The 27,650-nt window shown below is 41.5% G+C and overlaps 1 protein-coding gene across 2 annotated transcripts in view; it reads left to right on the top strand.

The window, feature by feature from the left end:
- The first annotated feature begins 3,981 nt into the window (after nt 1-3,981).
- ATP1B3 (ATPase Na+/K+ transporting subunit beta 3) overlaps nt 3,982-27,650 on the top strand; it is a 46,772-nt gene continuing 23,103 nt past the window's right edge. The window contains exons 1-2 of one of the 2 annotated variants that reach the window (XM_054983700.1): nt 3,982-4,286; nt 21,305-21,433. In XM_054983700.1, the coding sequence (XP_054839675.1) occupies nt 4,178-4,286; nt 21,305-21,433 (238 nt within the window). In that variant the 5' untranslated portion in view covers nt 3,982-4,177. Of the gene's footprint in view, nt 4,287-9,651; nt 9,836-21,304; nt 21,434-27,650 lie in introns of those variants that run through there. The other variant, XM_054983699.1, reaches the window with a different exon arrangement.

The following is a 27,650-nucleotide window of genomic DNA, read 5'->3' as shown; positions in this document are numbered from 1 at the left end:
AAAAGATATATGATTATGGAATAAAGAAACAGAACAACCAACTTGTTAATATCTTATGAGTTTCAAATACAGCACAGTAGTAGTAGTTAGAACATCTCACTCTTGTAATTTCAGCATCCAGGTTATTTAGGAACATAAATATAGATTCAAGTAAACATCTTCAGGTACTCTAGTCTAATAATGCCCCTTCTGTCCTCTACAAAACTATAAACAAAGCTCTTCTTTCTCAGAAGGATTTCAGTTCCTGCTCTGCATTTTTTACTGTCAGTCAAACAAATTTAACTTTTTTTATTGTTGCTATGCTACCATGTTCAATTGCTGTAGTTCTCTTTCTTGATCTATTTATTTCATACGCAAACTTTCTCACATAGGCCTTTCTGACAGAACAATCTCGGGGTTGGGAGCTGACTAGGAGTTATGCCGGCGTATCTTGGACATAAGCCAGCATAATCCTCTGCCCAGGTCCTCTGCCAGTGCCCAGACTTGGCAGCTGGGCATGGGCGTAACTGGGGCGTAACTGGGGCATAGGCAAGATGAAGGGGTGGGAGGTGTGACTTAGTTGGCTCCCAAAGCCATTTCAGGCACAAGAATGCCCCCAGCAGTGGAGGAAAGTTACACCATGAAAAACATGTAGCCCATAGGCGCCCATTGTACTGAAAAAGTCAATCAGACACCCCCCCCATGCTTGGCCCCACCCAAATGTCCTGGTGGAGCATAGGATGCCAACAACCATGAGAACCAATTCACTTGCACCCCTGCAGTGACCAAGCCCCCTTCCCCATGCCCAATCAGCTCGCTGGGCACTCTGCATAACACCCAGCAAGGGCACTCATCATGACCTCAGGTAAGCAAGGAGGCAGCTGGAGGCTCTGCCTGAGAGCCCCTTGCCATGGGAATTTAGAGCATGAGGTGAGAGAGTGTGCTCACAGTGGTGGGGCAAGAGTGCACAGGGGCAACGGTTTGAAATCCAGGGCATGCCTCACACTGACATGTGGGAGGAGAGCCACATCCAGAATGTCTGAGTAACAGCTACCACCTGAGTTCCCTTGCAGGCTACCTGTCTCCTCTGTCCTGGCTCAGAGAGGGGCAAGGTAAGACGGAGCTGGGGAGGTGGCTGCCGTGGTTCACTCATTCACACTAGCCTCCCTTCTCCCCTCACCCATGCCCCCCAAACACTGACCTCTGCTGTTGAGGCTCATTGGGGGAGCGTGGCCTCTGCCTGTGAGCCAGCACGGCCCATGCCTGCCACAGGGGCAGTTGTCCAGGGAGCCATGCTTGACACAGCTGTTTTTTTGGGGGGGGGTTCCAGCAGCCCATGTCGGAGTTCTGCTCAGATTTCCTCGGCTGGGCACCACCCTTGGGCAGAGGAGAGCGGTTGTGGGCCACGGTGACTGGGTGCTTGCTTTCGTAACTCCCCTGTGATGGCAGGCAAGCAATCCCATGACTGTCTCCCTCCCAAGATCAGAACTCCAAGCAGCCATGGGAGCAGAACAGCCAGATGTGGACAAGGAGTATTTTCCTGCTGGAGGGACATCCCTCGTCTGGTTGCCAGCAGCACCTGTGATGACAGAGCTGCTGTCGTTGTCCCCAGCCATGGACAACTTCCCTGTGCAAGATCCAGCCCCTCACTACATGTGTGTCTGTTTCCCTTTCAGGCTAGTCATGACCCATCAGGGAGGACAGGGCACGTGTTTATTCTAGCCCTCAGCGATCCTTCTTGGTTATCATCTGAGCCTTGCCTGCTGTATGGGTGCTGGCTGCACAGCAGGTCTCAGGATTGCACTGCCCATCCCTCACACAGAAAGCTGCATTTGTCTTCCAGTGGTGGCTGCTATGTTAGGCAAGCTCCTTTGCATATGTCAGTTTGCCATGTAGGTGTTCTATCACTGTGTTATTTTCTCCACACTGTTGCTAGTGATGCCCTGCGAGGCTAATGTATTGCTCATGGCAAGTTGATACACATAAAACAGCTCAACACACCATCACTCCACTAATGCCTTGTGGCCAACACATTTAACAAGTTAATACACACAAAGAACAGCACACCTGTTGCCACACGAACACAATTTCAAGCATCTTGCATATGATCATAGTATTGTCTGTAGCCTGTCTGAAAATGCGTTGCACCCTCATGGGATCACTTGCTTAACATTTCCACAGTGCATGTAGCCAACCAGTTCTGAACTGTTGGATCCTAACTGCACATCTACACCACCAGCATAAACTACTTTTGTTCAACTGCCATGATCTCCCTTAGGGAAACCTGGAAATGGTTCATGGTGATGCTGAGAGTTCTCTGCTGTAGATCCTTCACCCCCCCCCCTCCATGAAAGCATTATTTCCGTGACAGATAACATCTAGGTATTCTGATGCCAGTTTATCTCATTCAGAGATCTCTAGGCAATCCCTGAGTGAGTAGTTACCACAACTTGCATTCCAGTTTGGAGACTGGAATTTTTAATTACTGCCATCAGTTCTATTCTTGGCCTTCAGGCCCAATCTTTTCATTCAGTGCCTCAGCCCAAAGAATCTACGTTCAAGTGGAATCTGTTTCTCACCAATGTAAAACTGTAACTCCTAGTGACTTACTGGTGTTGCACGAAGTCTCTGGCAATGTTGTGCAGCTCCCATGCCTGGTGCCCCTTTATCCTTATGATGCGCTAGTGTAGGACCATTGTTAACAATCTTCATGGTATATGAAAACGTAGACTGGGGAGATGTCATCGGTTTGGTTTTTTTTGTGCTCAAGGTGGTTCACAGGCTGGCAGTTTAATTTAATAAGCTTGACTTGAGTCAGGTGTGCGAGTGGATGGAGAAGGATAGAGCCATGCAGTTCTGTCCCACATAGCATAGATAAAATTTTACTTTTGCTCCTTTTTAAACTGCCATTTTGTTTGTGCTCCTTTAGCAAACTTTCATGGGATGGATTCAAGTATATATTTTCAAGCAATATATTTATTTTACAAACACTTTGTGATAAACATGGGTCTTACTGAAACCCATTAATGCTCAATTTCTATTACATCTACAAAGACAGAGATGGACCTCCTCAGGAAGGCTCTGTGGGAGGAATTAGCTTCCTTTAACTTCTAGGTTTTGTGACTTAATTGGTGGGAAAGGGGAATGCCTGTTTCCTTGGATCTCTGTGGACCCCAATCCCTCTTTTTCATTCTGGCACGTGGAACACAAGTGACCACCAAATGTGTCTGTGTGTGTTTGGCAGAGGGAGTCAGACTCCAGCTCAACAGGCTGGATAATTCCACATCTCCATATGAGGAAGAGATTCTGCTGCTGAATATCTATGCCACAGGCATTCCCCCCCCCCCTCAGGAGCGTTTTATTTAAGGTACAAACCAACCAAACAAACAAAAAGTCGAGATCTCTATCAATGCACAATTCGAACTTGCAGAAACATATAGCCTGTGTACGAAATGACTGCAGGACAAATCTGTGGGTTCCTTTTACACAATTTTATTCAAGCTGTGGCATGGCAGAACGTTCTGAAATTTGGCAACCCCGGCGAATTTGTAGATTCCTAACTGCAGCCCCACAGCCCCCCCCCCTCACCCCAGCAAAACCATTCTAACATTTCATGCCTTACATGGTAAAAACAAAACCGTCCCGCAAATGATGAACCTGAAAGAAAGCGTGTCCTCTCCCGCCTCTACCCTCCTCCTGACCCAAACGGTAGCCAGGGACCAAGAGCCGCCACCCCACCCCCTTTAAAGCGAGACAGCCCTGCCTTGGGCGAGTCCCGATTGGAAGAGCGGATGGGAGGAGGGCGGCGGGTTCTCCGACGGCTTCCCTGAGGAGACGCGGACTACCGGCGGCCGTGAGAACAGGGCGCGCTTTGAAGCCACCAGTCTCGCCTCGCCTTCCCGCGGCCCTCCGACAGGTGGCAGCGGTGGCCGCCGGCGCCCCATTGGCTACGGTGGGCGCTGACGTAGGCCGGCGGGGTGGAGGAGGCGGTGCGCGAGAGAGGCGCCGAGGCCGTGTGACTGGCCCTGCCCCTTCGCTCGCCTCTCTCTCCCGCCGGGCGCCTGAGGGACAGTTACTTAGCGGTTCTGAGGAGCCGCCGCTGTTTCGGCCGGAGAGCCCCCCGCCCGGGAATCCGCAGCCCCTCTTCTCCGCGCTCCGCCTCCCTCCCTCCGCCAGCCAACCAGCCAGCCATCCAGCCATGGCCAAGGAGGAGAAGAAGCCTTTCCGCGACTCCATGGCCGAGTGGCGGCGGTTCATCTACAACCCCAACAGCGGCGAGTTCCTGGGGCGCACGGCCAAGAGCTGGGGTAAGGCGGCGGAAGGAGGACGGGGCGGGAGGCGGCCGGCCCGGCTCGGCCTGAGCGGGGTCCCCCTCACGGCCCCGGGGCCACGAGGCTGCTGGCGGGGCCAGGAGCGCTCTGAGGCGCGGCGCGTTCGCGGCTAAAAATAGAGCGGCGATGACAGTAGGAGGCGGGAGGAGAGGAGACCGAGGGAGGGAGAGAGGGAGGGAGCCGCCGGAGAGGGCTCCTCGGCTGCCCTCCACTATCTCGCTTTCTGCGTGCGCGGAGCGCCGTTGAGTAAATGGGGAAGCCTGTCGTGGGGAGGGGTGTGTGTATGGGGGGGGGGTCTGCTTTCTTGACGCGTGTCCCCGTCTGACTCGCCTCCCAGTTTCCTCCTCCTCCTGCTCGTCAGGGTTGGCGAGGGACCCCCTAGAGCCACCCGCAGGCTCCTCCTCCTCGCGGCGGCCGCGTCAGTGTTGGATGGGGCAGGGTCCCGCTGGGGAGTCCCCCTGCGAGGGGAGCAATGAGAGACAGAGAGACAGAAAGATCTTTCCTCCCTCCCCATCTCCTCCCGGGTCGTCTTCGCCTCGGGGCTGCTGCTGCTCTTTTTTTGCTCGCCCTGTTGCTGTCGGCTGACAGCGAAGTGCCTTTCTTGTTGGCAGGCTGCTCGGAGGGAGGCAGAAGCTTTAAAAGCAGACTTCGTTTTCATTTCTGCCTCTCTTTCTGTCAGGATGTAGCTTCATCCACCATGTAGTAACTGCCTGGTGGTCCGGGAAGGATGTTTCTCCTTATTATTCCTCAAGTACCTCTACAGCCCCCTCCCCCCAAGCACTCAATACTTTGAAACCTCCAGTCACGTTTGCTATAGCCGTTCTTACAATTTGTATCCAGATTGCCACTAGGTTGTAAGTCTCCTCTCTCTTCCCCCTATTGCTTTTATCTTGTGTGGTTCTCTGAGGTTGAACACATGCATCTTGGGTGAGTTACAGAAAACTGCTTTTAGAACTGTGACGTTTGAAACATAATCCAGACCAGAATTAGTGGGTGTTCTACTGTTGGCTACAGTGCACTGAATATGGCAATTTGGGGACAAATACAAACTAGAGACGATGATTAGAGGACATGTGTATTTTGTGTCACCAAGGCCGCTCGTATGTCAGATGGGGGCCTTGGTTGTAATGTGGGTTTTTTCATTCACTTGGTAATAAGGTCCTCCTACTTTGCAACTTGAAGTCAAGAGAGGAAATTTCCATTCTGCTGTCATATTATGACTTATGTTCTCAGGCAAGTGATCCAGTCACTAGGGTTTCTTAAACTGTGTGACTTGAACAAATGAGGAAGTTATTGCACAGGAATATGGAGGGATGTATACTGTGAAAGTTGCTTAAGAACATTTAAAACGCTTTGCAAGAGTCATGAATAGTATGTTTGGAAGAAATACTGGATAGTTTTCCTGGAGATTGTGGTTGTCTGATACTCTCTAAATATTACAAAGCTGTATGTAACTTCTTGATTTGGTAAAAGGATGATTTGCCATTTAATGAGTAAAATCAGTAAACTGCTTTTAACATTGTGCTTAACGCCTGTTCAGTCAGTAATAGCTCTGTGTTAACATAGATTAGTATTGGGAAACTTTACATATCTGTTCTGGGTGCTGCTGTTCATGCTTAAATTACGTTGTACATGTAAAAATGAAACTTTTCAGTGATAAGGTATCTGAATAGCTCAACATGATACATGGCATGCACTAGCTAAAATAGATTTTGCCTCTCCTGTCTGTATGTGCTAAATTTCAGGTGGTTGGATAAAACCCAAATGTGAGATAATCTTTTCAATTGGTATTTAAATAGATTTTTTTCATATATGAGACGAATGAAAGATAGCATACTGTTGAAAACAAAGTTACTGATACATCTTATGAGCAACAATGTTGCTTGTATGACTAAATACAGTTCTCCATCAGGTATTATCCAGATGTAAAACTCTCAGTCCCCTGTCTTTTGATCATCGTGTTATCACTAGCAAACTTGTAACATAGTGAGGCTTTGAATATAATTGCTTTCGAACAAATAAGGAGGACACACTCCCCCTACACCATGCAAATTTTAAAAACTATGCTGAGAGTTATTTATTGCACAGCATTGTTTCTTTCTCCAAACCCCCTTAATCTGCTATGTCCCACTGGTTCCTTTTGGAATTTCTTTTGGAATATGACTTGCTACATTGGGTATTCCTGACTGAGAAGGTAGCTGAGGGGGAAATTGGCTCAAGGGACAAACTGGGAGGCAATATTTCCCTTTGTGACAGCACTGAGGTGAAGAATTCTTAGATCATGGAACTATTCCTTCCCTATCCCAGTATTAGAGGTTTGCAGTTGAAGACACGAGGCAGAAGTGGCTAATAGCTGATTGCGGATGTGTGACTGATGTGGCACTGAGAGTAGTCCTCTAGTTGTGTCTCCGCTTTTTCTGGCTCTGTCTTTTCAACTGCAGCTTGCTTTGCTATAAATGTGCTATAGGGTGTGTGTCACTCACTTGCTGCCCTGCTTATTTTAGACACGTATACTCCATTGCTTAAGGAGAATGTACAGTTGAATTTGCCTTTTTAAAAAATCCAATGAACAATAAACAAAGGTAATAGATGTTGAAGAAAAAGGGATACTTTTGCTGGTCTGTAGAGTCCGCACCCTGCAATATTAGAGGCATCATGAATGCTACTTCTGTGAATTAACTTTTTTTGAACACATACCGTCTCAGAACATTCTGCTATCTAGGACTGGGAAGAAGTGTGTTGTAGTGATGACACAGGCATTTATCAGTAGGTGCCTTTCTTGCAACCTCATTCCATATGACATCAAATAAGATAACTTTATTTTTTTTAACTGCTTCAATTATAGTTTTGCCTTTAAAAAGTCTAGTTTGAAATGAAAGGTAAACTTATTTTTTATCTTAATCAATGGCTAAACGTTTTCCGTGTTCCTTTTAGGCCAGGTTTTAGGAATAGCTCATTTATTGTTATGTGAGAAGAGTTAGGGAAGGGCGGGATGGAAGAAGAGTCTCTATCATAGCTTTTGACAAACTTTATTTTGCTGTAGAAGAGGACTGTAGTTTAACTACTGACAGCCTAAATCATGTGAGAGAAACTGACCTTGAAAACATATGCCAAAGAAAACATATACCAAAGAAAGTACCAACACTGTTTAAAAGGAAAATTGTAACAACCACCTCTTAGCATTAGTGGACAGTTAATAGTGAACATCTGTTTTCCGCTTCATGGAAAAACACTGATCTCTCCAATAAATAACACCACTTTCTTCTAGCAATTTACAGTGGCATCCTAAGGAAAGTGACATCCTTTCAAGCATAATGACTTTGATGTGCTAAGAAGGGTATAATGTTAGGATTGTGCTTCATGCTTTCCTCTTGTTTAAACAGAGGATGCTACAAGGGAAAAGGCAGATTTTGAATGAGCAAAAGGGATTGATGGTGGTATCAATCAATTAGCATGTACTTTGGTTAGGAGAGGTAATTTACAAAATGGGGACGTAGACTTCAATCAGTGACTTGCACTGTTCTCTCCCTCCACCCCCGGTTACTTAAACTGCTGGTTTAAAATTCTTTTATTATTTTATTTTATTAAAACATAACTTGCCTTTCCTTTGTAGCTTACAGTTCCAAATATATATCAAATACTGTGAAACCTGAGTAACATCCTTCCCTGTGAAAAAACAGATGAAACACCATTAAAAACCCTTGCAAATTGGCCTAAAGACGGTGTCCTCCTCAGAACTTCAGGGTGTTTTTTCTGAAAGGTAGGAGCCACTATAGAGAAGGAGTGGGCTCTAGCAGATGCCAAGCAGCCCCCCCCCCCCGGAGTATTAGAGCAATTCTGTCAATCAGAAGTCCTCAGATGGCATACAGGGTTATACAGGGAGGTGTGGTCCTTCAGACACATGAATTATAGGTATGAGTAGCTTCAAAGGTTATAACTAGCACTTTGAATTGAACTTGGATTAGATTAATTCTTCATATAATGCATAATTACTTTACCAAATTCACTGCCACAAGATGATTGCTAGCTTGGATATCTGTGAAAGGGAAGTAGCTGAATTCTAGGTGATTTATTATCATTTGTGATTTGCTAGATGAAACATCTTGTGGATTGCTCAGAGGAATTTGCTTGTCAGTTATTGATGTAGTGGTTAGAGTGTTGGATTAAGATTTGAGAAGGCCCAGTTTCAAATATCCACTTATCCATAAAGTTAGCTGGGTGACCTTGTCCCATACATTCTATGAGCCTAAACTACCTCACAGGGTGGTTATTAGAATAAACAGGTGGAGGGGAGGACCCTGTATGCCATCCTGAGCTTCTCAGAAGAAAGGCATGAAAGAAATTGATAGGCTGATAGACATACGAAAAATGTCTTTGCTTCATTGATCTTCTGTCTGATGCAGCAGAGCTTCTCTCATGATTCATACTGCAGAGTGTGGGAAAATGATTTCCCCACAACTAAAAGGCTGGGGGAGGGACACTTGTATTATCAACTAAGTAAAGATTGCACATTCCCTGTACAGTAGAACCATCATCTGGAAAGGCTCCAGGACTATTCACTGCTGAGCTTTTGAAATCTTAGAGAAAGTATTCTAATTACTGTTGCCTGAGGCTGAAGAGTCTCAGTTCAACTCCACTTGAAAAAGGGAAACCAGATTCCTAAACATATTGTAGAATTCTGAGTGCCGGACTTTCAACGATCTCACATGACTTAGGCTAGCTGAAGTAGTTATCTGCTAGTTCTGATTCTTTGGGATAATAATAAATGCATGAAACTGCCATACTTAATCAGACCATTGTTCCTTCAAGGTCAGTATTTTCTACAATGACTGGCAGTGGGTCTTCAGGGTCTCAGAGTTCTTTCCATCATTTACTGCCTGGTTCTTTTAACTGCAGATGCCAGGAATTGAACCTGGAACCATGCAAGGGAGATGCTCTACCACTGAGTCACAGCAATACCTGAGAGTATGCAGCATACCAAGTGAGAATGTGAAAGAAAGTGCAGCAGATCCTGACCTAGTGATCATAGGTGTCTTTAATGCATAATTAATGCAAATGCATAATATATGCAAATATAAATCCCGGTACTGATACTGAACACTGATGGGCATGGCTTTCCTGTGGGCAAGAGGGCAGGGGATAGTGCATTCTAGCAACTTTCATGTTTCTATTTATTCCAAGATACGAGTAAACCAATCTTGAGAAGGTTACATAGTTATTCTCTTATTGTGTCACCCAATGGACCATCAAATTTGACAAGTAGGGATAGGATAGAGAATTATTTTTCCTCATCCATGCAGTACATTCATTTTGAGCAGAGCACAAAATCACTACTGCTGAAGACTGTGTGAGAGTCATGTGGACAACAGAAGCCGTGAGGAGAGTAAACAAGGCTGGAATCACTCCTGCATCACCAGAAGTACCATGGACAGAAGAAGGAGGTGTGAGCTCCCTCAGCTGTATTGGTTTTTGTATACATGAGTCCCACAACTTCCAGCACCAGCATTTTGGATATCAGGGGCCAGGTGGGAAAGGATTGTTTCTTCATGCATACCTTCTGTAGGATCCATGTCACTGTTCCCTTGAACTGACTCTAGGAATGCTCTTTTTTTAGAAGCTTTATTTGGCTTATCCTGTGTGAGAAACCCACTTTGGAAGGCAAATATCGGGAACAAGTTTTACCCTTTAAAACAGCTTGGAACCAAGAGGCAAGTAGAGCTGTTATCTCCATGGACCTGTCAGAAGTTGCTGGAGTTGTGAGTGGACTTTTGTCCCCATTATGAAAGTGGCAGTTTTGTCCACTTGTAAACTCCATTGGGGTAGATACTACATCTGTTCCTATTTACCTCCACCATTAAGAATTGAAACCTGCAGGTTTCAGTTCTTAATGTTTAGGATTCTGTTCCTTGGTGATGAACAGTATGTGCTATGATGTGATAGCATATAGGAAGAGACTCTCAGAATGCAGGGAGCTGGATTTAGGTTTAAATAACAATTCTATACATGCGCTTCAGTTGTTTGCCATTAGAAGTCTTATAGTGAGTATACAGTTGTACATTCTGTTGTATATTTCTAGTTATAATTTACATTATCTAATTTAGTGTGTTGTTGTCTTAAATGGTACTTATTTTGAAATTGGTAGAGGATACAACCAACCCACATGTTCACTTCAAGTTGTCCCTGCTGTAGGCTTGGTACACTAGCTCAGAGCTCTTTACATATGTTCATTTGCAGTGACAGTAGCAGTACTGTTGTGCTTGTGAACATGCTACATTTAGGCTAATGTGAAACAGCCAAGGCGTCTAAAAGTAAAATGCTGTCCCGTCTAGGGAACTTCTTGCTGCAGTACATACATATGAATGTGCTGTATGGAGACATCAGCTGGCTCATTGTTCTGGATGACACTGAAGCTAAAATTGTTACTGTATTTGTAGGTTTCCCTTCACATTTTGGAAGGGATAGTGTACCTGCCAATCTGCTATGGAACTTGAAACTGATCCTATGGAGTGTGACAGTGAGTGTCCCTGTGACCTCTAGAAGAAATTTAAGTTCTGTTGAAACAGATGAGTTTACAGCGTGTCATGAGCATTTAGGGTGCTGGTTTTCAGTGCCTTTTATTTTTTTCTTAAGTTTAAACAGTGCAAACAAAGGAAGTTGATAGTATATTTGATTGGACAAAATTTAATTGGAGTTTAGTGGTTTCATATGAACGTGTGTGCCCTTCTGTGGGAGAAAAATAAGATGCTTAATGTCAAAATTTTGGCACTTTAGTCAATGTAATCATTTTCATTTAAACATAAATACTGAAACAGTGCAATGTATATCTGGATAACATATTTCCTGCTTGCAGTAATGAACATGAAATCCTCAGACCAGGGAGTATCAGGGAGGCTCCTGGGATTGTGTGGGTCTAAATTGGTGCTGTGTCCTGAACAAGTTATTCTTCTTTTCTGTTTTAATGTTATGGGGCTGTTTCTCAGTGCTTTGAGCATCTGCTCTGCACTCAGAAGGCCCCAGGTTGAATCCCCAGTTGAAAGTATCAGGAAGTAGGTGATGTAAAAGCTCTCTGCCTGAAACCCCGAAGAGCTGCTGCCAGTCAGAGTAGACCAGAGGTCTGACCCAGTATTCTTGTTCTTCGTTTCTTTTTCATTGGTTGTTATATATTCTTTTCTGCTTTTGATTCTCAAGAAGCATGCATAAAACCTGTGCCTTTGCCAGTAAAACAAATGTTCAGTAGCTTTTGTCTTTTATGAGAGAATAATTGAAAAGAGAGCATTCTATGAAATGCATATGCTGAGGTTAAGAGTAAACAAAGAAACCAAGATGCAAAGCAACAAAATAGACTAATGGAGGACAGATAAATGAGTTCAGTTTAAATTTTTTTGTACCCGTAAATACAAAAAGCATGCGAAAAAGACTTAGTAGGCTTTACTTTCTATACTGTAGAGAATTGATAATATTGTGCTAGTTACATTTGTGCAAAGCACCAAGTTAAAAAGATTCTCATTCCAGTTATCCATATACATTCATTCCTAATTCTCCTCTCACGTACATCATGTACTCTATCCTTTTCTTAGTTTAATTTCAATCCTGGGACTTAATAACAAGCTAATCAATAATTTGTTCTGTTGCTGTTTTACAAAATCCTTAACCTAAAACTACTAATTGGGATCCCTTAATATAAATAGTATGTTAGGCTCATGGAACCCACCCACCCCTTTAAAGTGAGACTAGAGTAGGACACTCAGATGAAACATAAGTGTATAAATTAGGAAATGTTTGTTAGGTAGATCTCATTTAGCTTCCCAAAAAAGTCAGAAAACAAAGCTTTTAAAAGTAAGATTTAAATACAGAAATACATGGCAGTGTGGTCAGCGATTCCATCTCCTCAGTGTTTTAACTGTTCTTTTTATATTTTGTATTTATTCTAAGTCTAGTTTTGAATTGTTTTAATGATCTGTTTGTGTTAGTTTTAATGGCTTTTACGATGAGGCTTTAATTTGTATGTTTTAATTTGATAGTTGCCTTGGTGGCCTTGTGAGGGCAGAAAGACAGGATATAAGTCTAGTTAATAAAATAAGCGCCCAAGATTTGACACTTAGCTTATTTGTAGAGATAGTCACCCCCAACTAGTGGCTGCTAGTTGGTGAGCAGAGTTGGTGATAAAATAAGTTTAGGCTTTCTTGATAAGAAAGTACTGCATATTTCTGGGGGGGGGGGGGTTTAACGGAAAAAAAAACTATTCCCTGTGACTTCAAAACTTCTGGTGATTTCTGCTGCCTGTGCTACCCAACTAAAGTGTCAATTGATAACCCTTTCCTGGGGTATCTAAGTGTGCTCAGCAGGGAAGAGAGGGGGTTATTTCCGGAACCCACCTCTCAAGTACCCACCTTAAACTCTTCAAGATATTTATGGCTGTGAATCAGAAAGTTAACTGTCCTAAAGATGAACATAAGATTATGCTTTATATAGAAGTGAAGGTTCCAAGATTTTGTGCCCTCAAATAACTTGTGGCTTCCAAGAGAAATAAGATCTTTTGAAAGCCCCTCTCACTCTGTTCTGGTGGGCATACTGTTTGGATAGAAACTATTTGTGACACCTTTTCTTACCATCATGACTTGTACCTCCTCTTGCCCCCAAGCTCTCGACTTCCTTTCATTTCTCTTTTCATGAAGATGTTGTAGTGGAAAAAGGTTCATCAGAGTCACTGGGTTTCCCCGAGCGGGGAATGAAAACGGCATTCATGGCCTAAAGTACATTGTAACTGCACTAAACTGCAACATCATATTTGTGTTGAAACTTTAAAGTGATGTCAGCCTCTTCAGGAAAGAAATGGCAGAAAGTACAACTTTTTTCTGTTTTGTAGAAGCTCTGATAACCTATCATGGAGCTACAAAGAAATCCTGTAAGAGGAACTTTTCTACAAGAGTTTGTTCTGGCAGTAAAATGTCATTATCTCAAAGTCTGCTCAACATTTAAAAGATGGAGGGGGTGGGAATGGATTGCTTTAGGAAAAGCAGTCTCATACTTTTTTGACATGTAGAAGTCTGGCATGAATAAAGTTCATGATAGAAAATGTAACCTGTTAATGTGTATTCACGTTTTAGAGCATAAAAAACCTTAACATTCAGAATTGTGTCTTTAAACTGATGCTATGTGAGTGACTCAGCTGCACTTTCACAATTTTGTAATTGCTTCATTAATTCCCTGTTGGATTAGAGCATCTATTTTTTAGGTATATACTTTTTATGTAAACGTTTTTAAGCCTAAAGATTTTAGGGGGTTTTTTTTGTAAAATGCTACAGTGGTAACATGACTGTTGTGAAAAGCACGTATTTCAAGGTGGAACAATGGATATGGTGGTGATTTTGGATCTACATTGAAATAAATTGAACACTTAATACATATTTATCTACAATCCATTGTAGATCTATGATCTACAATATAACTAAAATGAATTCCTTTGGAACTGCTACGTACCTTCTAAATAGCTGGATGACAGGTAATATAAAAATTGGAACGAGTTCAGTCATATAAATATCAAAGGGTTATTTTTGATGATAAATAAAGCTGGAAGTTGCATATTGAAGCAATTGTAGCTAAAGCCAAAGGGGCAATTGGGGCAAGTGTAATATTCTACTTTTTAGCAGGCGCACAGTATATTCCTATGATGCTTCAAGTGTGTATTACCAAGATACTAAAACAGTTTTTATATTCAGCACCAGTTTGGGTGCAAGCAATTACTCGTTCAATTGAATTAAATTAAAATTCTTGAGAACAGTTTTAAAAGTGCCTAGATATATACCTTCTATGGGCCTTAGTTTAGAAACTGGCCTTATGTCGTTTACAAATTCGGTGCAGTTAGCAGCCTTCAGATACAGAACCTGTCTATTATATATTAATGATCAGAACAATTTTCTTTATAGCCTAATGATGGGTCTCATACTCTATTCTGGTTTAACCCAATAGGTAAGAAATTTACCTCCTTAGACTTTTCAGTTTCCTTTTTAAAATAATTGTGATTTTGAAAACCAGTATCCTTCATGTGAAGGATACTGATTCCCAAGAAACACTAAAGCTTGTGCTGTGTGTTCTCCTTTTTGATTTAGCCCCAGTGATCCCACACCAACACACGTGTTACTTATCAATATTAACTTTCCCAAGATACCACTTTTACACTAGCCAGATTTAATGTGTTTCTCACTGCGTTGTTGACAGGGAGGTATTAAAATATTACTTCTAATAATAGATTTCCCCCTGTTCCAATAACCTAGTTGAGTCATTAGTTCATATCACTGTAGGTTTTATGTCTGAGCATACACAAATTTTCTGGAACTGGTGCTGGGTGATAAAAAAATAGTTCTCAGAACAGAGGGTGCTTGGAGTGCTATTGGTGGAGGTCAACCAAAGAATTGTGATCTCTGTAGCCAAGCTTTTGATTTCTGCAATGAAAATACAAGTCAAGTTAACATCCCGTGTGTAAATTGTTTACTGCCCATCAGGATCTTCTATCAGTTCCTACCCGCTGGGATCTTCTATCTTTCCGGTGGGCCTGGAAGACTGAGATGTTCCACCAGGTATATGGTTGAGGCTGGTCCAATAGTCATTGGAAAGCCTCCCAACCAGCCTTCTGTCAGGGGGCCATAAAATCATCTGGCCGCCCCATATGAGTTAGAGCTGACTGAAATACCTGTTCACCCTCCTTTTTGCCCACCTGTTTGTGCATTATTGGCAGGGATGGTGTATAAGGTTGCTGTCTAGGGGTGGTTTTAATTCTGTGGTTTTATTGAAGTTTTTATGTAAATTATGTTTTACTGTTGTAACAGGCCCTGAGCCCGCTTGCGGGGAGGGCGGGATAGAAGTTTAACAAACAAACAAACAAACAAACAAACAAACAAACAAACAAACAAACAAACAAACAAACACATACACAACTTAGTTGACAAACTATTATATACGTTCATTGTTTGAACATGTTCACAGTGGTAGACACCTCTAGCTGCTGCATTTTTCATCACTTGACATGTTTACCTATGGAGATGTAGTGCATGGATAATCTATGTATTAAAGGAGGTGTGATAATGGCTGGGTCTGTTTTTTTTCTCCCGGAAACAGCTACTACTAGCTCACAGACAAAGCTAATAAAATGTATCTTTTGTTAAGTTAATAATTTGGGAATAAAACTATCCAAATTTTGATATTAGGAAGGCAGATTGTATGTAATACACATTGTCTGTTCTCTAAAGGGTTCATGCTTCTGTTGCACATCATCTACTGTGTGCCTTATGCAGTTTTGCCCTTGAGAACTAATAAAGTTGCTGGAACCAATTTGAACGGTGCTTTTGGTAAGGAGTGTGTGTGCAGACCTGTATATGTGTTTAGGCTACTTCTCAAGGCAACACATCATCTGTGGGGTCATTGCCATTTTCAGTAAGCAGACACATGGCAGGAGACTACAACCCACAATGTCTAGAGGCAAGAATGCCTTCACAAAAATGAAAGCACATGCTTAGGATCATTTTGCTTGAATGTCCATTAAAAAAAAATCTTGCCCCTTTTTGTATAATTCTACAAATGTCCAGCAGTCCTCAACTCAAAGTTTTTGTAGATAAAAGTAGCAACTCTAAGTCAGTTATAAATTCCCATAGTGGAGTCTGGCTATGTGTCTTTGGGAGGATCTGAGCTGCCAGAAGACAACCTTCAAGGTACCAGAGCATTTTTCCTGACAGAGTAAGTTCCTTACTTTATCCCAAAGCAGAGTGTATTTGAGCACAGGTTTATGACTTCCTTTGCTGGAGCAGTGGTCTCTGTTGGTGTTTTTTGGTCCTGCCCCAGGAAGGGCCACTGTTGGTTATCTGGCCCAATTCAGATCAGCTGTGGGAGAAAAGGTATCCATGACACATTCCCCCCTGCTGAAGGGAGGGAGCATGCAGCAGGGCCTGTGTTGCCTGGTGGTCTTTTCTGGCTAAGCTTTGTGCACATGGAGGGCCCAAGGCAGATGTGGGGAGGAGGAAGAGACCGAAATGTAATGGCTAAGGCTAGGAATATAGGGGAACAGTTGCTGGTCTTGACCACAGTGATCACGGAGGATGTTTTTTCCGGCCAGAATCAGGACTGGCTCAGACTCTAACATGCCAAATAGTGAGTTAGAGAGCCAGAACGGAACATACTCAGAGAAGGGTAAGAAAGGAGTAATAGAATAACACGGCCCTTAGTATATTAGGAATAATATAATTAATGTAAAGAAACAAGCACGGGGTTTGTTAGTGCTACTGCCATTTCCTTTTCGAAAGGTAGTTTCGTGAGATGGGATTCCTTTCTCTGGAACAGCAATAACCAGTTCAGAGTGTGCAAATTCTAAGAATGAAAAGTTGATTGTCAGCATCCTAAGATCTCACTAGACCCTTGCCTACCAAGCATCTTTCAGGACTAGACATTCCTGACATTTCATACAGGCACTTATATAAAGCGGTCTTATTTTAGACCCTGACTCCCATATAGAAACAAAAACAACATATGCCTTGTGCTTGGCCAAGTCCAACCCTTGTCACTCCCCTCCCCTTGCTAGTACACCAATGTCTTCACAGGTAAATGTTGTGGCTTTTGACACTCAGGACAAAAGAGCTGCCTATCCCTGGTCTGGGTCCTACAGTTTTGTTGAAGAAATGTAATTGTTTGTTCCAATAAATTAATGCTTTAAATGTTTGACTGGTATTTGTCTAGTCAGTCAATCAAGTGCATTTTGTAATAGTCAAATTTCAATCTGTATTATGGTAATACCTGATTATGTACAACTATGTATTCCTGGAAGTTAAGTAAAAAAAGCATAATAATTCAAGGATGGAAGAGTAAGCAGTAGTAAATACAATAAAATTAAATCCCTTTTAAAATCCCTTTTAAAATTTTCTACTGAAACATCTTTCAGTAGAAAACTTTATATTGTAATGTTGTGTTTGGGGAATCTGTCCTGAAATTATTGTCCATTAATTGGGACACCCCTAGCTTCTCATGCTAGGAAAGAAAAAGAAAGCTCTTTCATTTGTTGGGTTGAATCCTAAGTTTTCCATTAACAGAATTAGAGGAGAGTATTTTTTTGCTGAACCCCCCCCCCCCCCCGACCCAAGTTCCCTGATTTGCTTTTTAAGCTGTTCCTGAGGTCCCCTTTTCCACAGTATCATCACTTCAGGGAGATCAGTGAGTTGCAGCTGGATGGAGAAGGCAGGAACAGTCTGTGCCACTGACAGAAGGGCTTTCCATTAGTGGAAATGTTGGATCCAACTAAATAGTCAGAATTCTATCTACTCCTATCAGTGCAGTAAAAACAGTAATATCTGTAGAGATTAGTGCTCTCTCTCCCATGATATCCCTAGCACACACTGTGACTTCCGCCACACTGCAGAAGTATGGAGGGTACTGATCAACATACAGTCACGCTGCTTTGGTAGCAGGTTTTCCCCTGACAGCTCCTCCTAGATTAGTTACATAGGTGATCGCAGCTTCAATAAGCAGTTCTTCAGGTACTCTTTTCTTAATGGAAAAAAGAGTTGACAGGAAGAACCCTCATTTCCTGCTCAAAAGATGTCCCTCACCTGGTGGTTAAAGGGTGTTCATGCTGATCCTAAAAATTACAGGCTCCCAAGGAAAAGTATCTTAGCCCCCTTATGCTACCAGTGATTCCAGATAGCTGTTTATAAGCTTTCCCATAGCAGGTTTATATTGATTACTGTGTCATGGGATAAAACCATTTATGAGAGAGCTTTAATAGTTAGGGCTTTAGAGACAGTGAACAGCCTGGTAGTTCAGTAGGAGAGCATAAAGCAATGGGAGATAGAGGTTCAAGTCCTGTTCTGGAGAGATTTAAATATAGCATCAAAAAGGCAAAGCTTACCTTTTGGAAGATTCAGAATGAGTGGCTCATGTTTTTCTTGGGTAAACTGACTTATATCCCAGGTTCTGTCTCATTTTGCATAGCCCCCTTCATCCTATGTAGCCACATTTTCCTCTGCTGTTGGTTATTTCCATAGTATACCTGTTTAGTTTTCTCTCTCCCCACCTCATTTCCTTGCAGCACCATTGCTTGATGTATCATAGCAGTAGTAACTGGGGTGGGATGATGGAGGCATTGAGCTGTGAGGGCCTGCTCCCTCATCTTTGCTTGTGCTCTAGAAGCAAAGCTGTGGGCAAGATGTAGGGAGTTCTGCTAGGATGTTGTGATGGGGAACATACTGCACTGTCCTTGGTTCCTTTGAGTGTCCAGTTATAGAGACATCTTAAGTCTGATTTAAGTATGGTGCTGGCAGGCAAGAATTCACCTGTATGGTCTTTCATATGCCCAGCATCTCTTTTTTTAAAAAAAGGCTCCCAGTGATTACGTGCACGCTTAGCATGCTGGAGATCATCCACCTATGTAAATTTTGTAGGTGTAGCAATATTGCATGCATAGCAGCACACTTGAAATGAGGCAGTGGACACATGCGAGATCATGACAGTGCATTTTTCTTGCTCTCCAGGATCATATTTGTGTCAGGCTGCAGGTATATGTGTATGGGTATTAGCCAACTATTATGAGAGCAAACAGGTGAAATAGTCTTGTGTTGAACAGCAATAATGGCAGACTAAGTTTTTTTGATAATAAGTTTTGATAGCATCACAGATGAATGAGGGTTGCCAGTTTTTCAGTCCTTTGAACAGGGATGAAGTTATAACTCTTGTATTTCCATATGCCATGTACTTTTGAATGGCACAGCAGCTAGGGGAGAAAAAGATGTGGCAAGCCATCATAGAACCAGGTAATTTTTCATTGGGCACTGCTGATGCTATGATGCAGCATATCCTTATTTTCTGTACACGATGCTAGTTGCTGCTTGTTTGCCTGTGGAGTAGCCTATGAAAGACAGGGCTAGTGATGCACAAAAGCTTATTTTGCAGCAAACTCTACTGTGAACAGGTGGTCTTTGAGCAACTGAGAGAGGGTGCAGTTTTCATTCCATATAGTCCAGCCCAGCTCCTTTGCCTTTCTAGTGGGTGTGTGCTCATCTGCTGATCACCTTCATGTTGATTTTTAGGGGGTTTCCTGTTGAGAGAGTAATGTCATTGATGCAATGCTTTCCCAACCATTGTGTCTGGTTACTGTTACTTATGCTCTACATGCTGTGGCTGTGACCTTGCAATCAAACATGAGTCTGCAATGTTTATCAAACCATAGCAATGACCAAAGAGGAATGCTTGGGGTTTGCTATCATCGGTAGTGATTGTGTTCCACCTTGCATTCCTGGGGTTTGTGTATGGCCAGCAAAGGAAACCTTACTGCAGATTGGAAAACTGAGATATTTATCCTCTGTTGCCTTGGTCGATCTCCCTGCTACAACCTAAGTAAGAGTAACATGTTCTTTATATTGGGATGGCAGCAGTACTCTGGCCATTTTAGGGGTTGCTTCTGAGAGAGATGGAAAACATACAAGAGTCATACTTTGAGGTGTGGAGTAGAGATGGGCACGAACCGAAATACGAACCAAAATTAAGTGCAAACCACGCCGGTTTGTGGTTTGCGAACTGCAGTTCGTCAGATTCCATTTCTTGCGAACCGCCATGATCTTTAGGCTGGTTTGTTTGGTTCGTTTTTTGATTCGTGACTGCAGACAGCCTGGTGCCAGTCAGTCAGTTTCCTAGGCAACAGGGGATGGACTTCCTGCAGACCTTCTGCTGACCTGGAAGTGATGATTTTCTGAGCTGGTTGTGGTGGTTTCACAAACCAAACGAGCCGGTTCATGAAAGTTCATGGTTCGTGAAATTTGACGAACCATGAAACGCATGGTTCGGTTTTTTACTGGTTCGTGCCCATCTCTAGTGTGGAGCCATCTTGCTTACCTGTGTGTAACAGGGTTACCTTTCGTGTAGTTCCAATTGCATTTTTCTAGTGGAGTTTTTTTAAAATAGATGTGTGGTATTTGAAGTCCTAAGGTGGGGTCTGAAGTTACAAGTGTTACTCATCTGCTCATCTTACTTTGCATATACCAAGAATGCTAATGAAATGTTGCAGAACCAATTATTTACCAAAGTCTCAGAGTTTTTTAAACGTGGAGACAGAGTGAAGTAGCACTATAAACATATATCTTGATGTGTGAGTTGTGTTCCCTTCATGGTTCTTATATGCTCCTGACTCTGTGTTCCAGTAGGGTACTTACTAATCAATAACTAGTCTTCTGATGTGCAATAGATGGGAGGATATTTTTATATTTATTTTATATTTCAATTTATATACCTCCCATCCTCGGGCTCTGGGTGGTGAACAAGTTAAAATCAATAAAAACAAGAAAACAACAATACTAACATCAACATACAAAACAATAATGAAATAAATTAACCAAGTGCAATGGTGGGGAGAACCCCCCCACCAGAGTTCTTCATTGACTCCAGTGGGAGTTTCAAAACTTACACCATTGTGTTTAATATTATAGCATAATATTTTCCACCTATTTGTACGGGGAGTGGGAGTGACCTCTTAGATGGTATAAGATGGGTCCTGCTGTTTTCTCACCACACTCCATCCATTTTTCCTTATTGGTCCAACACTATAGCATTGGCATAAGAGTTCCACTACAGAAACTGTATTGGTAGGCTGCCATCATTTAGTGTATTACAGATGTAGAGGAATTTCATTGTGTCCTTACCACCCAGCAGGTGTAACTTGGGGATAGAATTGTTGTTGAGCACAGTACGTAAGGATGTTACTATAGCAGACCAAAAGGTCCAACTAACACTTCTCTGTTTCCATTCTAAACAATGTAATTAGTAAAAATGTTCAAGAATAAGAATACCGGAAGTTAACTTGCATAATACTGTGTGTTTAATATTGTGTGTCGATCTACTGGTTTCAGTGTTGTAGGATAAAGTTTCAAATGTTTTTCTTTCAAACATAAATAATCAAATTATGATTCTCTTCCATCTGCTTCCCTGAAAATACATTGTTAATTTGATGTTCAATTGTTTTCCAGGTTTAATTTTGCTGTTTTATCTCGTATTCTATGGATTCTTAGCTGCACTCTTCACATTCACAATGTGGGTTATGCTGCAGACGTTGAGTAGTGATATACCCAAATATCGTGATCGGATCTCTAGTCCAGGTAAGTACATGGTGTTCTTCTCAAATAAAACTCAGTTCCAAACAAAATAACAATATAGGTTTGTGACAACAGGCAGTTTTCTTAATCTTAAATTAGCAGTGTTAACAGTTGTCATCATTACTATGAGCATGTCAGTTTTCTAGTTCTTGTCATTTTAAAGTATCTGCATCTGAGGGAAGGTTGAGCTACACAGTAAACATTTAATCTCCTCTAATGCATCTCAATAGCAAAGAAATGCAGGAAATTAATGGGCTGTGTTTTTCATGCAGTGATACAAGTTAAAGGTGAAAAAGATCTGAGTAAACAAGTGGTATAAAGAACAATGAACTGAGAATTTCTTTGTTTTTGTAATTCAGGTTTTCAATTTTCATAAATAGAATTGGTGTTTCTATAGCTGGTAACCAATTCTATGTCTTTTGATCCAAAAAGTTAGTTGTAAGGAAAGCTTTTAGTCACATAGTGATTAAAGTCTGTACAAAATTAAGAGTATGGAATTTGTATGAATTTCTCATGGTACATTTTACATACAGAGAGAAGATGTGATAATCTTACATAAATGAAGGAAATAGAATTAATGGAAGAAATCTCATGTTTGTATCAGTATGTGTTTTGAATCTTGTGCTAACATAGAAATGACTCTTTACATGCTACCTTGTGCTTTTTGTGTACGTTGTATGGTTTGATCATTTAGGTTCTGTAGTTGAAAGGTGCATCTAAGAGTGAAACCTCATGATACATTTTTTTAACGAAACTGGAACAGATTCACTTTCCCAGTAAGCACACACCAGCTTTGGGGAATGTCATATTAAAAGTCTGCAGCCCAATTTGAACTCAGGACTGCAGTATGGATTGAGAGGAGCTCTTGCCTTCCTCTTTGTGCTATTTTGGTCAGCAAAAATGGCCAGGGGGAATTATTTGCCCCATGTTCCAGCTGCTGCATGTGGAGCAACAAAATGTGGCAGGTAACTAACTTCTGGAGCTGTTGCCTCAGAAAAATTGTGCATGGGGGAAGGCAGGAGCCCCTCCTTCCCCCACACCTCAGTTCCAGTCTGAATCAGGCCCCTGCAGATGCTCCAAATGATGTTCTCTGCAGTTGTTGTATGGACATGGGGAAAGTCATTAAAAAACCCCATATCTTATAGTTTGGCCTTAATACATTAAAGATCTGGAAGTGTGTTTGGAGAACAGCAAGTTCAGTCTTGAGAGCTTAAGGGTTTTTTTAACAGCTTATTAAAATTCTGGCTCATTTATATAGAACAATTACTCCACCATAGGCATGTGATATTTTACTGCATGAATCCTTTCAAAATAATTTGTACAATTTCACTTGGATTAATTGAATATCTTTGCATGTATTAAAAATCTGCTTCCCTGAATCAGCTGAAGAATTCTTCAAATGTTACTTGAAAGATTTCAAAAATGTTCAGTATAGATTAGTTAGTACAACTGCTCTATGCTGCTTTTGTCAGGATATGTCTCAACGATAGCCATTGAAAAATTACAGTGAATCCTAGACAATGGCTTATTTAAGATTGGTTTGGTGCTGTGAAATAAGTTGTTCATTGAAGAAACAAAATACTATTTCACTTGGTGTTGTGTGTGAAATTGGCTAATCAAGTACATTGCTGCTAGGATCTGTTTTTGAGAAAGAGTTCCTCCTAGCCCTTCTTGCTAGTGAATCTACTCATGAATATGCACCTAGCTAGTTGCTTGATATAGCAGGCTGTTGAATTTCCTGGTAAATAATTCCTGAGCTGCGTTTCACATGCATGAACTGCAAACCAAACACAGAGGAAGAAATTTGTCATCCACACCGTCCTGTCGTAGAAACAATTTTAGAAAGGATAGGTGGAATGTATCTTATATTGCTAATTTCAGGCAGAATGAAGGCTTTGCATAGCTTTTCAGTAATAAGTACATGAAATGTGGAGCTGATCTTTGAGGTATTAGAGATACGAATTTTTAGCATTAGAATGTTCACTTTAAAGTGAGATTCTCCCCATTCCTTCTCTAGGAATTGCTGTAATGTTAGTGGTTCAGCTTTTTCGACTCAAGTTGGCTGGAATCATAGAATTGGAAGGGGTGTTACAGACCATCTATTCCAACCCCCTACCCAATTTAGGAACAGCCAAAAGCATCCCCAACAAGTATTTGTCCAGTTGTTCCTTGAAGAGTGCCAATGAGGGGGAACCCACCACATCCCTAGGCAGCCAATTTCACTGTTGAATTACTCTTAACATGAAGTTTTTTCTAATGTCCTGTTAGTACCTTCCTTCTTGTAGTTTAAACCCATTATTGCAAATCCTGTCCTCTATTCCCTTTCCTCCCCTAAGTGACAGCCTTTTAAATATTTAAAGAGAGCAATCATGTCTCCTTTCAACCTGCTCTTCTCCAAACTGAATATTCCCAGGTCCCTCAGTCTTCCCTCGTAAGGCTTGGTCTCTAGGCCCCGATGAACCTGGTTGCTGTCTGCACCTGTTCCCATTTGTCCATATCTTTTTTGAAATAAGGCCTGCAGAACTGCATACAATACTCCTGGTGGGGCCTGACCAACATGGGATATAGTGAGACAATGACATCCTGTGATTTGGATGTTATGCCTTTGTTGATACACTCCAAGATTGCCTTTGCCTTTCTTGCTGCGGCATCATATTTAGCTTCCCATTGACCCATGTCCAAAAATCTTGTTCACCACACTCCTATTCAGAAGTGTATCCCTCACCCAGTATGCATGCTTTGCATTTTTGTTACCCAGGTGGAGAACCCAGCACTTATCTATGTTAAATCACATCTTATTCGAATCTGCTCACTTTTCCTGTGTGTTCAGATCTTGTTGAATTCTATCCCTATCTTCAAGGGTGTGTGCTACTGTTACGGCATGGGCATTAAATGCAAGAATTACCAAATGCTGCCTCCAGAGAGAGACAGGTAGAGGATTAAAACAACTGCCTGAAGGGAGGATGATTGGCATGCTGCTCCCACCTCTCTGTGATTGGCCAGCAAGAAGGTAACAAAGTGGCGCTGACAAGATTGTCACAAGAGAGTGTAAACTTGGAATCTGACCAGGGAGGGTCAGACTGAAGTTCCTCTGTGTGAGGAAAAGGAGGAAGAAGTTTGCCCTTACTGTGACAGCTGCCGGTTGAGAAAAAAGCTTTTAGTTGAACTAAAGTTGAACTTTTGGACTAATGCATTCATTACCCACATCACAATTTCAAGTTGGTTCAGTAGATGCTCATAAAGTATTTGATACTTTTGAATGGCCTGGTAACTACCTTGCTGACTTAACATGAATATGGGGGGCAAATCAGAAAGATTTATATTATCTTTTGGACTACAGTCACTACAAATAATCCCAGTTGTTATTCACACTAAACAAGGATGCCTCTTATTACTGTTATTGTAGTCTCATTCACTGTATCAGTCCAGAAAAAGACCAAATCCAAGATTTAACCATCAACAATCTACATAAATATCTTTCTGGATGGCATGGTTTTTTAATTCATGGATCCTAGGGCATCCTGGCCAGAGCTCAGATTTTATCTGATTTTAAAAATATGTTAAGATTAGAAGTCAGCTATGGAAAGTCAGAAATTTTTTCAATGAACACTTCCCCACCCTGCAAAAAACTCACACAACTAGAATTTCAAAAGTCGTGTAGCTTGAGTATCCATAATAGATACCTAAGGGTAAAAATTTGTAGAAGTATTGTTGCAGCTGAGGAAATTAGAATTTAATCCCATAGTGACAACCATGAAAAGAAGACTTAACCAACTGGCAAAATGGTTAATTATCATGGTTAGATAGATTTGGTGATGATGATTGTAATATTATAAAAATCCAGCTTTTCCCCAGACTATTGCCATTGTTATTGGGTTAAATCATTTTAAGAAAGGGCAACAGAAACTAATTTATTCATACAGGAAAAAAACAAGACTCAGAAAAGGTGTTAAATTTATTAAATCAAAAATGGAGGCTCAGAATACCAATTTTACGATTGTTTTGAATCATTTTTGTTAAAGCAATCCATCTATTTAATAAAAATGAAAGATTATTTATGGATCTCAGTGGAAACAACAACATCTACTCTTCTATACCCCTAATATATCTTGTTTCTACCATCAGCTGTAAAAAAGGTACACTTTTTATTCCTAATCACCCTAAATCCTCCTGCTTTTTATAATCAGAATAAACAATGTTTTAAAAACTAGAATTATACAGGTTTAGGCTTGGATTCTATACTTTCCTGCATTCATGCTTCTCTCTGGACAATGCAGAAGCAGTTCTCTGCTTCAGAGCTTGCTTCATCTCACACGAGGCACTTCAGTTTGCTCAATTCCAGTTCTTTCAATGAGTCCCAATGTGCCTAGCATGAGAGGAAGCTAGTTTTACAGTGGGTATCTGCCTCCACAGTGCCTAAACAGAAGAGTGTGGAAAGCAAAAGTCCAGCTTTAGCCATTCTTCTGCATAATCAACAATTAATCTGAGAAAAAATGAAATTCAGAACTTAGTACATCAGATCAGCATGATTACAAATGCATCAAATCTTATTTTAAGCACCTTTGGCTCATAGATCTTAGATATTTGGAAAGAAGTATTTTTGCAAACTATTTATTTATTTAAAACATTAGCAAAATTATACAGGCCAACATCCATCTGGATCCATCCCTAGCACTTTTGGTTATTAATATAAATTTTTAAATTAGTCACCAATCTAATATGAAGCTAACAAGTGCTGAAAGTGATGCCATGGATGGTAATGGTTAAACTGTGTCTCAGTGGAAGAGTTAAATTCTGTTGAAATAGATGAATGGGCAACTATGTCTGTGGCATATTATGCACTTTGAGTATGCTTAAAGTTACATTGTAATCCTGAGTCCATTGATTTCCTAGGATTGCACTGTTACTGTTCTCAGTTCCTTTGGTTTTTTCCCTTAAACTAAACAATATAAGAGAAGTACATGTTCCTTAAATCTAAACAATATAAGAGCTATATTGTCTTCTAACTATTGTTCTAATGAAAATAATTTCCATATAAAGTTTTGCATTTCTTTGAATATAACATTTAAATCACTCTCCATAATCAAATATTTCAGTTAAAGTATTTTTTATGTTGGGTCATAAAATGAACACAGGGTACCTTTTGTTTACTAAATGTAGGTCAATATAAATATGCTAAATTAGATCACGCTCTGTTTAGGGTTTTGGAAAATTTTCTATTCATATTTTTTTCTGGAAAAAACACATCACTGGCTAAATGCTTTGCCTTTTTGTGTTTTAGCATATGTGAATTGTTCTTGATAAGAATGTCTTATTTCCACCCCACCCACAACCCAGAAATTTGAGCTGTTTTTCACTGACGTGAAGTTGAATGCAGACTGTGTCAGTAACTGATATGATCCTATTGTAACAAAAATAAAAGGCTGGAAGATATTAGATGTAAATCCAAATACCACAATTTACATGCCAGGACTGGACTAGTAGCCATCTTTCCCCCCAAAAGGATCCATGTCCAACAGCTCGTATTGAAGTGGTGACAGAAATAAAATCCCCCAGAACATAAAACCACATTGACACCAAGACTTTATAGATCCCAAAGTCAACCGTCAAGCAGAGATTTTTTTAAACCCAACAATCCTTAGAACAAGAGTGGGATGGGTGGGAAGTCAGTTTGGGAGCAGAGTGCTGAAAGCCTGGTTGGCTCTGCAGTTTTACTGCAGCTGGCAGACCACAGGGAAGACTGCATCTTCCAGGTCTACCAGCTGAGGAGTCCTCACCAATGTATGCCTGACCAATCTTTTGCCAATTGGCTGGCCAGGCGTTTTAAATGTCAGGCTGTCCTACACCACCTCTTAGAGGCTGCTGGGAGCCACCAGGACCAGATTAATTACCATGTTCCATGCCCCTCTCCTCACAGGCAGAAAACTGAGGCCCCACGTAAGTCTGGGGCTAGGACTTTCCTACTCTTGCATAGATAATGTGATAAACTAGTTCTTAACATCTTATGTGACCATATTTTCCCTCTCCCCCCCATAATTAATCCCTTTTAGTGGGACCTTGTGATGCTGAAGTCTTACAGTTGGAACCAGATTTGCACCAGTAGATAAGCTCTGCTGGACTGAATAGTTGTGCGTACTCATAACATGAATGAAAACTGTCCATTGGTGGCTCTGTTATCACTCCTGCATAAAATATGAGACTAAGGCACAATTTAAATGTG

Source organism: Eublepharis macularius, chromosome 6 (genome assembly GCF_028583425.1).
Source record: "Eublepharis macularius isolate TG4126 chromosome 6, MPM_Emac_v1.0, whole genome shotgun sequence".
Lineage (NCBI taxonomy): Eukaryota > Metazoa > Chordata > Lepidosauria > Squamata > Eublepharidae > Eublepharis > Eublepharis macularius.
This window is presented reverse-complemented; position numbering and strand designations above follow the sequence as displayed.